Source organism: Calidris pugnax, unplaced genomic scaffold, assembly GCF_001431845.1.
Source record: "Calidris pugnax isolate Ruff unplaced genomic scaffold, ASM143184v1 scaffold402, whole genome shotgun sequence".
In the NCBI taxonomy this organism is placed as follows: domain Eukaryota; kingdom Metazoa; phylum Chordata; class Aves; order Charadriiformes; family Scolopacidae; genus Calidris; species Calidris pugnax.
In genome coordinates this window covers 72667-84266 of record NW_015091205.1, presented here as the reverse complement: position 1 = coordinate 84266, position 11600 = coordinate 72667, and the positions used below count along the sequence as shown (strand labels likewise).

Genomic DNA, 11600 nt, shown 5'->3' with positions numbered 1-11600 from the left:
TGAGAGGAGAGGAGAGGAGAGGAGAGGAGAGGAGAGGAGAGGAGAGAAGAGAAGAGAAGAGAAGAGAAGAGAAGAGAAGAGAAGAGGAAAAAAAAAAGGTCCTTATTCATAGTGTTTGGTTTGGTTTGTTGTTTTTTTTTCCTTTTTAAATGATAAATTGCAAGTCAAGGAGCTTCTCTTCAGGGCTGAGAGCCTGAATCCACCCCGGGAGCGAGGGCGGTGGGAGATATCGCCCGCGTCCCTCGCCAGGAAAGCCAGATCTGCTCATTTCCATACGCATAATAATGCAATTACAAAGTCAGCCCAAACCTGCCGCGCAGACAAAGGGAAAAAAAAAAAGACGGCTTCGTAATTAATCACACGTGTAAGAACAAAGCCTGATACATTAGGGTTCGTTATTTGGTGGATTAATTAAAAAAAAAAAAAAAAGGAAAAAAAGAAGAAGATTTTTCTGCAATGGCAAATGTGTTATGAGGCTGCAAAGTCTGGAAATAGCTCGTAGGTGCGTGGCAGCTCCTGTTGTGCTGCCAGACACCCCTGCATTATTCAACTGGGCCGGCTGCTGGTTTAACTGGGCTGTGAAATCGCTGGAGCTGGTGCCCCGTTTCGTTTTCCGAGGGCGCGGGACGATGGAGAGGGGGTCTTGGGGCGGCCCTGGAGGGGTGATGCCCCCCACTAGAAATCCCCTCCAGGCTGGAAATCTGTTTTTTTGCATCCACCCCCCTCGTCGTCGAGCTCTTTATGGTTTTCCCCCTTCTTTGGGCACTCACCAAGCACTTCACTAATGGACGCGGCAGAAGCGATAACGACTTTCAAATCCAAAGTCTCATTTAGTGGGAGCGGAGTTACAGGCTCCAACACCCCTTCCCCTTGCGTTTCCACTAAATCCTCATTTGCATTTAAATTACAAAGGTAATTTGGGCCGGGGTTTGAGCCGCTGGGCTATTAAAATAAAACTCTATCTCGATGACCAGAGGGACGCCTGGAGTGGCACCGGAGCGGTGCAAAGCCTTTTGGTTACCTGGACGTGGAAAATAACCTCAGTTAAAAGAGGCTCAGGATTTCACAAAAGTGGGTTTTCCCAGCACGGGAGAGTTCGTAAAACTTTAATTTAGACGTAGTCCCTCTTCCATCACCCCCCCAAAACACCCCCCTGAGCAGGACCCTGCCCCTTTTCAGTGCCTGAGTCAAAGGAGAGCTGGAAACTGCTTGCGATCTCAATTATTTATTAATATTTTTTTTTTAGAAAGCATGGTTCCTATACAGAAATGTCAGCAAAAGCCCAAAATGACGAGGGCTGGAGCTGGAAATCCTGGCTGAAGCTCAGGAGGTCCCGAGCTCCATCACACACAGAGTAGCAGGGGCTGCTATAGAGGGGGGTGGGCTGGGGGGACTTTAATTACATACAGCTATAGACAGAGAGATATACAGGTATAAATATATATATATAAATACACAGAGTGCCCTCCCAGCATCCCAGCCGCGGCACGGCTCTGCCCGGGCAGACACAAGCTCCCAGTGATGTTTCCCTGGGTCAGGATTTGACCCCAGTTTCCCAGCCCGAACGAGGAGCTGGTGGAGCTGGTTTTTGGGTGGGAGAAGCTGGACCAGCCCTCGGGGTCCTGCCAGGATGCAGCTGGAACAGGCAGGGGGTGATGCTCTGGCATCACGAGGGCTCCGGTGCGGCGGTTGCCATCAGCATCCCCTTTTCCCCAGGAATATTCTATTCCTTTTTATTATTTTATTTTTTTTTTTTTTAATTAAGCAAAACCTAAGCTCAGAAAAGCCAGGATCCATCCCCAGCTCCCAGCTCTGCCCGAGCGTGGCTGCGTTTAAAAAAATCATGACTTGAAGCCTTTTAACCCACTTTAAGGCCGTTGCAGACACATCTCCCAGCAGGTTGGGAATTTGGCAGGGCCCCCCCCCCCAGACAGAAGGATCCTGTGGGGAATGGGAAATGGGGTGGTTGAGATTTCAGGAAGGGTGGCCAAGCTGCCCACGAAGTCCTGAGCCAACCTGGTGGCTTGGTGTCCCCCCCACCAACACGATGGTGTGTCCTCCAAGGGGCTGCACTGGGGCAGAGATGCCCCCTCCATGGGTGATGGGGGTCACCTCCCCTGTGTCCCCCCTTTTCTTCACTGTGGTCTCAGCAGCCACCACTGCTGGGGTTGGAAATGATGTTCTCCTCCTGCCTTTACCAGCCTCGAGCACGGGGTCAGTATTTCTTGGGGACACTGAGGCACTGGCTAAGGTGGGTTAAAGAGATCAGTGATTTGGGGTCATCACATTTTTTTGGGGGGCTACCCCCCACATCGAGATATCAAGAAGGAATTCAGCTTCATGCTCTCAGCAGCCACCACTGCTGGGGTTGGAAACTCCTACCTTTACCAGCCTTGAGCATGGGGTTGGTATTTCTTGGGGACACTGAGGCACTGGCTAAGGTGGGTTAAAGAGATCAGTGATTTGGGGTCATCACATTTTTTGGGGGGGCTACCCCCCACATTGAGATATCAAGATGGAATTCAGCTTCATGCTGAAGCCTGGAGTGAAACCCAAGATGTTCTGGTTCACAGCGTGGGACATCCCACCCTGGTCATGACATCCAACCCCTGCTAGGACATCCCAACCCTATCAGGAGATCCCACCCTGGGCCACCCCACCCTTGCCAGGACCTTGCCATGAACCAGCTCCAAACCAAGAGCCTTTCCCACCCCAGGGGTTTGCCCACAGGGTGGGTGGTGGTGGAGAGCTGAAGCCACCCCAGGGGTTTGCCCACAGGGTGGGTGGAGGTGGAGAGCTGAAGAGTGGTCTCCAACTCCTTCTGGACACCTTGGTCTCTCTTCTCATGGAGCTGAAGCTCAGCCTCGTAGGACCCTGGGTTTTTTTTCCCCCAATTCCTGCTCTGGAGCTGATCCTGCTCACTCTCCCACACCTGATGCTCCACAAGCAGCCAGGCTTGTGTCAGCAGAGGATGAGGAGACCACGTGTGGTCCTGCTGGTGGTCCAGGACTCCATCTGTGCTCGCAAAAGGATCCCGAGGAGCCCTGGGTGGGAGATGGAGACGTCTGGGCTGATGTAACACCGAGCAAGAGGTGGGGGGACACGGAGCGGGTGGACGAGGAGATCGTTCGCACGATTCATTTGAGACCCGAATGGGCAATTTGACCCTTTTTGGTTTGTTTGAAAAAAAGAAATGGGGTTTGGCTGCCTCGTCAGCTCTGCTTTCCTAACGGGGAAGCTGCAATTTCCACGGGCTCCGGAGAAAGGTAGGGCTGGAAAGGAGAGGTAATGGCCTTGATTAGGCTAAATTGATGCAACTGGAAAAACCAGAGACGCAACCCAGGCTCTCCATCCAGCCCACGAGCCCCAGGTGCACCCAGGCGCCCGCCTGCTTCCTCCAGCTGCATCAATTTATCCACTAAATGCTATTACCGCTTCCTCCCAGCCTCCTCCTCCTCCTCCTCAACCTGTTTGACCTCCTGGTTGCAGCCGTGGTGGTGGGAAGGTGAGAGGGAGGGGAAGTCGTGGATGCTGGTGAGGGGGGATTCAGGGAGCGGAAGGTCAGGAGGACCCATCAGTCATCGTTTAGCAGCAGATAAAGTGGTCCAGAGGTCCCTGGCTGGTGGCTCCTGCAGGATGTGCTGCTTTGGAGCTCGGCTGCTTCTTCGGAAGGATGGTTGCTCCATCCAGGTGAGCGTTGAGTGTGAGATCCCCAAATCTCTGCCTCTGGCAGGCTGTGGGTCCTTTCTCAGCATTCACACGACCTCTGTCCCTGCTTGGGGGAATAACAAAACCATGGTGATGCTTTTCCCATCTTCTATTTCAAAAAACAACCAACAACATCTCCTTTTTGGCTTTGCTGAAGGAACTGTGGGCAGTGTGGTTGCTCATCCTTCACCCGACGGGCAGGGGAGGCAGAGCCCTCTCAGCGCTGCCCGTGAGTCCATCCTAATTGCTTTAGCGCTGCGAGAAACTCCTCGAGTCCCCACAAATTGCTCTCTTAATGAGATATTTCTCAAGCTTAATGTCACTGGAGGCCGAAGGGTGAGGAGAGGTTCCCCGTCACCCTGATGGATGCTGGGCTGGGGAGAATTTGGCCTCGGCACGTGGATGTGGGGTGAGCTCGGGACATGCCCTGCTCCCCACCGGTCCCCTGGCCGCGTTCCCGGCATCGCATCCGTGTCTAGGGCTGCCCTGGCTGCAGTCAGAGGTCTCTAAATAATACAGGAATGACTTTAAGAGCAGAAAGTTGTCCTCGGGGGGCCAGTCCCGGTTTGAAGGACTCCACTAAATTTTTTACTGTGGATTTGGAGCTCTTTGATAACACTCTCTCTGAAGCGGCATCATTTTCTCTTCCCGTTTCTGGCTGGTTTTTGGACGCAACCCAGAGGGGGACAGAATGAGGTCCCAACCCCTGGAACTGTCCTCTTCTGCCACAGGAGCTTTTCCTCTCTTGCCTCAGACTGTGATGCCGTCTTGGCCCATGTAGGAGAAGAAGCACGTGGTCATTGCAATCGTGGTGTCCCAGGATGCTTGGGCTTTGCTGAGAGCCACATGAAAGAGGGTGACAACCCTTGTCAAGGGGCTGCCAGGTCTACCCGTCTGCAGTGGGAGCAGCAACAGAGCAGCTCCACCCAGGTTTCCTCTCGTTTTGGTCCTCTCCCTACATCTCTCGGTGAGTCCTGATTCCTCCATCTTGGGTTCTCCGAGATGAAAAAGTCTTTGAGGCCACCGCTCTGCGCTAGAGCTCCGTGGTGGTGACCTGGGTGACTTCTGAGCGCAGGTCGTCCCCTCCGTGGCCCCGGCAGCCCCGCTGGAGGCTGCCCACGTCTAGTCATGCCGGCTTGTTGCGGGCTTCGGAAGGGGTGCAGGTGGAGACCCGTTCCCTTGTGGTGTTTCTGGCACGGGAGAAGCTGTTCTGGTCCACACGGGCTCGGAAAGGCAGGCAAAACTCCCGGAAACACCTCTTGAAGTTCTCATCCAGGAAAGCGTAAAGGACGGGGTTGAGGCTGCTGTTGGTGTAACCCAGGGCGATGCAGAAGTGCAGGCTGGCCACCACGTAGGGGTTCTTCTTATCTATGTCCACCAGCGTCCAGACGATGACGAAGATGTGGATGGGTGTCCAGCAGATGATGAAGGCTGCCACCACCACCAGCACCATGCGCGTGATGCGCCGCAGGTTGCGGTCTTTCTCCTTGGAGCCCGAGAGGAGGCGGACGCTCTTCAGGCGAAGGATCATCAGTCCGTAGCAGATGGTGATGACCAAGATGGGGACCATGAAGGCGAAGATGAAGACGCAGATCTTGGTCACGGTGTCCCAGTAGATGGGAGGATCGGGAAACTGGAGAGTGCACAGCACCATCCCGTCTGTGGGAGAGAGGACAATCAAAGAGGGAGCCAGTGGAGTGTCTTCTATGAATAACATCTGCTTGGTCATGGCTGTTATGTTTGGTCACAGCATGTTCACGCTTGTTAAAAACACAAGGGGACCCGTGTCCACCCACCAGCTCTTTGGAAACATTCCCCAAGTGCTTTGTGCCACCAGCCCCCTGCCCTTGGGGTGCTGATGGGATGTAGTGGGTGCAGTGACCTTGGGACTTGCTCCCTGCAGAGTCTCCTGGGTCACCCCACGCTCTCTCCTCCCAACCCCTGTGGTAGACATGACGCCATACCACCTTCCACTGAAACCTGTCCACTTTCTCAAGGTGCCCAGAGCTTTCCTAGCAGCCAAGGGACATCCCACCCAACATCTGCAGACCTTAGTGTGGGACAGCTGGGCACTTTGCAACACCAGTAGAAGTGTTTTTAGGCACCTGATTTGCACCCCAGGAGCTGGGGAGAGGCACTGGTTGGCCTGGGGAAGCGGGAGGACAGTTTCTGGGACAGTTTCCAACCTCGGCAGCCAAGATGTAAAATAGCACCATGAAGACTTTCCATGGCAGGGCATGATTATGGCCTCACAGAGGGGTGTCCATCACTGAGCTCAAACCTTCTACAGGATCAGGGTTTGCCAGGAGGGTCATCCCCTGGATGGACAGATGGGACATGAGGGGACCTTTCCCCAGAAACCACTTGCCTTTTGACTTGGTGACCGCCATGGCCATGATGGGCACCCCGATGAGGGAGGAGAGGACCCAGATGCAGACATTGATGATCTTGGCCTTGGCTGGCGTGCGGAAGTCCAGGGCCTTAACTGGGTGGCACACAGCGATGTAGCGGTCCACGCTCATCATGGTGAGGGTGAAGATACTGGTGAACATGTTGTAGTAGTCAATGGAGAGCACGACTTTGCAGAGCAGCTCCCCGAAGGGCCAAGTCTCCATCAGGTACTTGGCGCTCTGGAAGGGCAGCGTGCTGGTGGCCAGTGCGTCTGCCAGGGCCAGGTTGAAGATGTAGATGTTGGTGGCTGTCTTCATCTTGGTGTACCTGGGGGTGGAAGAGAAGGGAGCCGTTACGGCTGGTCGGGACTGGCTCACCATGGCCAAGTGTGTGTGTGGGCAGTCAACGTGATGAGGAGGGAGCACAGCCTGGCTTTCCCTGGCTGCTCCCAAGATGCCATCGCCCTTGGTGGGCACAGACAGGCTTGTGACGTACCCTTCTGCAGCACCAATGTGCTCAGCACCTTTCTGGATGGACTGTGGAGCATTTTGAGAAAGGTCTTGTGTTCATGCGTGGTTTTAGTGTGTGTTGAAGTCCTGGTGCCTGAGCACGAGGTTGCACGCACACCTGAGACCTTACCCAGCACCTGCAGAAGGTGGCTTAGAACCCACCAAAGAGGCTATTCCTTCCCTGACCAGGGAGGGGACACTCATTCCCGTGGCTGCCTTTATTCAAAGGAAATCTGAAGACATTTTCAGAGAGGTCGCTTCTCTAATTAAATGGATTTACTCCATTTCCCCGAATCAGTTGCACAACGTCCTCTACCTCCTGAAATCTCCCTTATCTGATTTTCCACCCGGTAAATCGTGATTATCTGGCTTGCTTCCCTGTCGAGTTTACTTGCAGAAATTGGATCGATTACCCCCGGAAACAGGCCATCTGGAAGCAGCCCAATTAGCCAGCCTGGAGCTCCAGAGCCTTTGGGGGAAGCCTGGCCACCTCAGCCACAGCATGTGGCTTGGGGTCACCGTGCCACATCCCCCGGGGGCATTCGGCAAAGGCTGTGGCCACCAGAACACCAGCTCTGGTCCTGGTCACATCACCGTAAGAGAAACACCAGTTCTGAGTGTAGAAACCCTTCCTGAAGGGATGGGACATCACCTTGGTGGGTGCTGGGGGTGGGTGCGTGTCCTCAGAGCACCCAGCCTTGCAGGGGTTGCTCGAGGTGATGCTTTGGATGGTGCAGTTGGTTTGAAAGGGAAGTTCATCCCCGCTGCCCAGGGGACTGTTGGGGGTCCCCATAGGGCACCACATTGGGGTTGGGTTGGGGTGGGGGCTCTGCGGCCACCCCCAGGTTGTTTGCTAGGATGAAGAAAATCAGGACAAGAGGAAATGGGCACAAACTTGGGTATAAGAAGTTCCACCTAAACATGAGGAGGAACTTCTTTCCTGTGAGGGTGGCAGAGCCCTGGCAGAGGCTGCCCAGGGAGGTGGTGAAGTCTCCTTCTCTGGAGACATTCAAACCCACCTGGACACGTTCCTGTGGGACCTGCTCTGGGTGGCCCTGCTCTGGCAGGGGGTTGGAGGAGATGATCTCCAGAGGTCCCTTCCAACCCCATATGCTACCCCATTGCTACACCAGCAGCTTGAAACCTCCCCATGCCCTCCCTTCCAGCAGATCCCCGTTCCTCAGGTCCCTTCCAACCCCATATGATTCTATGTCAGGGCTATACCAGCAGCTTGAAACCTCCCCATGCTCTCCCTTCTAGCAGGTCCCCGTTCCTCAAAGCATCCCCCGCAGCCCTGAGCTCATTTAGATGCACCCTCATTAATTAACAAAAGTGTCAGTTTGAATGCAAGCATCTCCATGCTTGGCTAAACCTGCCTGTAGCATCCCCCGGGTGGGGGTCCTAGATGGTGGGGAGGGAGGGGGGGCTAAATTTGGCCCTGGAGCACGGGGGAGACAGCCCCTTGGTTGTTAGATGACACTGGTACAGCTTGTAGAAGAACCCCATGGTGTGATGGGGTTAAACTGGAAGAGATGGAGCTGAGATGTGGGGAAGAACTTGTTTGCTGTGAGGGTGGTGAGAGCCTGGCCCAGGTTGCCCTGAGAAGCTGTGGCTGCCCCATCCCTGGAGGGGTTCAAGGGCAGGTTGGAGGGGGCTTGGAGCAACCTGGGCTGGTGAGGGGTGGCACTGGGTGGTCTTTAAGGTCCCTTCCAACCCAAACCATTCTGTGATTTTATGGGGTACATGGAGTAAATTGGGATGAGGACATCGAGTAGCTCCAATCTCAGAAGGTGGATGCTCTGCCACGCTTGCTGGAGACCAGAACAGGCTGGTGTAGGAAAAATGTTCATGAGCTCGATGATAATATCAATTCCCTTCACTTTACCCTTTTCTCCATCTCAGGAGGGTCAGGAGAGCGTGTTGGTGGGGGGAGAGACCCCCCTGGGCTTCGCTGTCAGCAGAGTCAGGAGATGGAGGCTGCAAAACCCAGTTCCCCCTGGAAGAAAAGAGCAGCTGGGACCAGCACCCAGCTCCAACAGCATCCCCTCCTCCTCCACCTCGGCTGCAAATGGCAGCCCCTCACCCGAGGGTGGAAATACTTGAGTTGAACTTGTCTTTATTTTAAATACGGCATAAAAAAAAAAAAAAAAAAAAACACCTTGTCTTTTCCTGGAAAAGCCCTTTTCAGTTCTCCTCAGTGTTATTTTACAAGCTCTTTTGCGAGCACGTCTCTTAAAAAAGTTTCATTCCAGGTTAAACAAAAACCTAAGAATTTGTGGTGTTGGGCAGGATGGGGTTGTGCTGGTGAGGGCAAAGCAGCGATGGGGATGGCTGGGATGATGGGGATGACTGGGATGATGGAGATCACAGAATCACAGAATCTTCTAGGTTGGAAGGGACCTTAAAGATCATCTTGTCCAACCGTCAACCTAACTGACAAAAATAGACACCCACACAACAAACAAAAAGCAACACCATCACTAAACCATACCTCCCAGCACCACATCAACCCCTCTTTTGAACACCTCCAGGGATGGTGCCTCCACCACCTCCCTGGGCAGCCCATTCCAATGGCTGAGAACCCTTTCAGTGAAAAAATTTCTCCTAATATCCAGCCTGAACCTCCCCTGGCGTAACTTGAGGCCATTTCCTCTCGTCCTGTCGCCTGGGACTTGAGAGAAGAGACTGACCCCCACCTCTCTACACCCTCCTTTCAGGGAGTTGGAGAGAGCAATAAGGTCTCCCCTCAGCCTCCTCTTCTCCAGGCTGAACACCCCCCGCTCCCTCAGCCTCTCCTCATAAGACTTGTTCTCCAGACCCCTCACCAGCTTTGTCGCCCTTCTCTGGACCCGCTCCAGCACCTCAATGTCTTTTTTATGGTAGGGGGCCCAAAATTGGACACAGCACTCGAGGTGGGGCCTCACCAGTGCCCAGTACAGGGGGACCATCACCTCTTGGGCCCTACTCCCCACGCTGTTCCTGATACAGGCCAGGATGCTGTTGGCCTCCTTGGCCACCTGGGCACACTGCTGGCTCCTGTTCAGCCAACAGTTGACCAACACCCCCAGGTCCTTTTCTGCTGGGCAGCTCCAGCCACTCTGCCCCCAGCCTGTAGCACTGCAGGGGGATGATGGGGATGACTCAATTTGTGCCCCTGACCAAGGGTTTTGGGGCAGGATTTGGCCCCCTCCAGGGCTGGGCTGAGGGTCAAACCCACTGCACAGGGTGGGGAGGGTCCATCATGGTTTTCCCCCCCCACCAACCTGCAAATGAAGCCGCTGCTCCAGGGAAGAGCTTCATCCCACCACGGCCCCTTCTGCTGATGGAGCTCCCCGGGCTGCCTGAACCCATCGTAATTAAGCCAGTGCCTTGATTGGAAAGTTACACACTTGAACCAAACAATCTGGAAGGTGTTGAGGGAGAGATGATGCTCGAGGGGGAGGGGGGGGGGGGGGGGGGGGGGAGGGGGGCTCTGCATCCCGATATCCCAGCAGCGATGCCAGCATCTGGACTCCCAGGTGGGAACCCTTTTAGCTCTTGGGGGAAAAAATAAATCAGCAGAATAAAACCCATCAGAAAACTCCCAGAGGTGGTCAAAGCCACCACCCTGGGCTTAAAGATCCTGGGCCCAGCAAAGAGGGTGTCCTGGCAGACTTGGGGGGGGACGGGACATGGACAGCGGGGGTTTGATGGGCTCCACGTGGCTGTGGGTGCTCACCAGCCTGAGCTCGCAGCTGCAAATCACTTCCAGGGGTATTTTTAAAAGCTCCTGATGATGATGCAGTGGTAATTGCAATGCTGGTCACCGTCAGGGCTGTCGGAGGGGGCTGGGGGGAGTTGAGCTCCCCCCTCCCCGGGCAAGGCATGCTTTGGGTTTGGGCTGTGCTGGGGTCTCCAGGATGGGGGGAAAGAGGTGCTGGGTGCCCCTTTGGGAGCTCAGCTGGGGCAGCAGCACACGATGATATCAATTCCCTTCACTTTACCCTTTTCTCCATCTCAGGAGGGTCAGGAGAGCGTGTTGGTGGGGGGAGAGACCCCCCCCCAGGTCCTGGGTGTACCTGCTCCGTGGCTCACACGGGCTCTGCAGCATCCTCAGCGCTGCGTCCCCAGGGACCCCGAGGTCCCCAAGGATGCTCCCAGCCATGCCTGCAGGCTGGAGGTGACACCAGGAGATGTCCCCGGGGCCAGAAGGCAGATTCCCAGCTTTTCCCTGGCAGGGAGGTCTGAACCTGAGCTGATCCCGTTCCAAAGCCCCATCCCATACGGACACCAGTTTCCCCAGTGGAGCCAAACCAGTCCCAGCCTAAACCCTGCCGAGGTGGGGCAGCTCCACCAGTGAAGCCCCATCAAACTCCAGGGGCAAAAAGGCGCTCACCGGGCTCTGCGTGTCCCCACAGCCCCGGGGGCTCGGAGGACAGCCTTTAATTCTGGTTTAATTAAGATGCATTTAATTCCAGTATCTCAATGTGTTGAAAAAGGGGCTAGAAACCACGGTGGTGGGATCTGTGGATGCTGTCGAGTCGGGCTTTCAGCATCACGGGCAGTGAATTAAATGGGGAGGATGTTGTTTGCACGTTAAAACCTTCTCTTGAAAATGCCTTCCCTCTTCTCGCCGAGCAGAACCAGCTGGAGGGGGGTCTAATAACCCTCATCCTTCACCGTGACACCGTACGTGGCGTGTGGCTCTGCAACAATTACCTTCATTTGCTTTTTTAGTCTAGGGATGATTTTTTTATTTTTTTTTTTTTCTTTTTCAGAGCCGCTTCGAGCCGGTGGAAAAAATAAATATATCCCCTCTGGCCTTAGGTAGGGTCAGTGAGTGACACCCCCGTCCCCTCACCCATCCACCCACCCTCCCCGATGGCTAAAAATACATCCCTTTGGATGGTTAAAAATACATAAGAGGCACCTGAAGAGTAGGGAGCCCGACGCAAGGGTGATGGGCAGCCCAGCGTGGCTCGTGGGCACGTTTCAGGCTGGTTTCTTCACTCC

The 11600-nt window shown here is 54.6% G+C and overlaps 2 protein-coding genes across 2 annotated transcripts in view; one reads left to right on the top strand and one right to left on the bottom strand.

Moving 5' to 3' along the window:
• The window catches only part of RCC1 (regulator of chromosome condensation 1), a 25050-nt gene extending 15144 nt beyond the window's left edge, over positions 1 to 9906 (top strand). The window contains exons 10-11 of the transcript XR_001413935.1: positions 3121 to 3126; positions 9896 to 9906. The gene's annotated coding sequence lies outside the window, so the exon portion shown is untranslated. The remainder of the gene's footprint in view (positions 1 to 3120; positions 3127 to 9895) is intronic.
• The window catches only part of OPRD1 (opioid receptor, delta 1), an 11066-nt gene continuing 2227 nt past the window's right edge, over positions 2762 to 11600 (bottom strand). Inside the window, exons 2-3 of the mRNA XM_014959777.1 lie at positions 6077 to 6426; positions 2762 to 5367 (exon numbers count right to left, since the gene is read on the bottom strand). Of these exons, the coding sequence (XP_014815263.1) occupies positions 4835 to 5367; positions 6077 to 6426 (883 nt within the window). The 3' untranslated portion in view covers positions 2762 to 4834. The remainder of the gene's footprint in view (positions 5368 to 6076; positions 6427 to 11600) is intronic.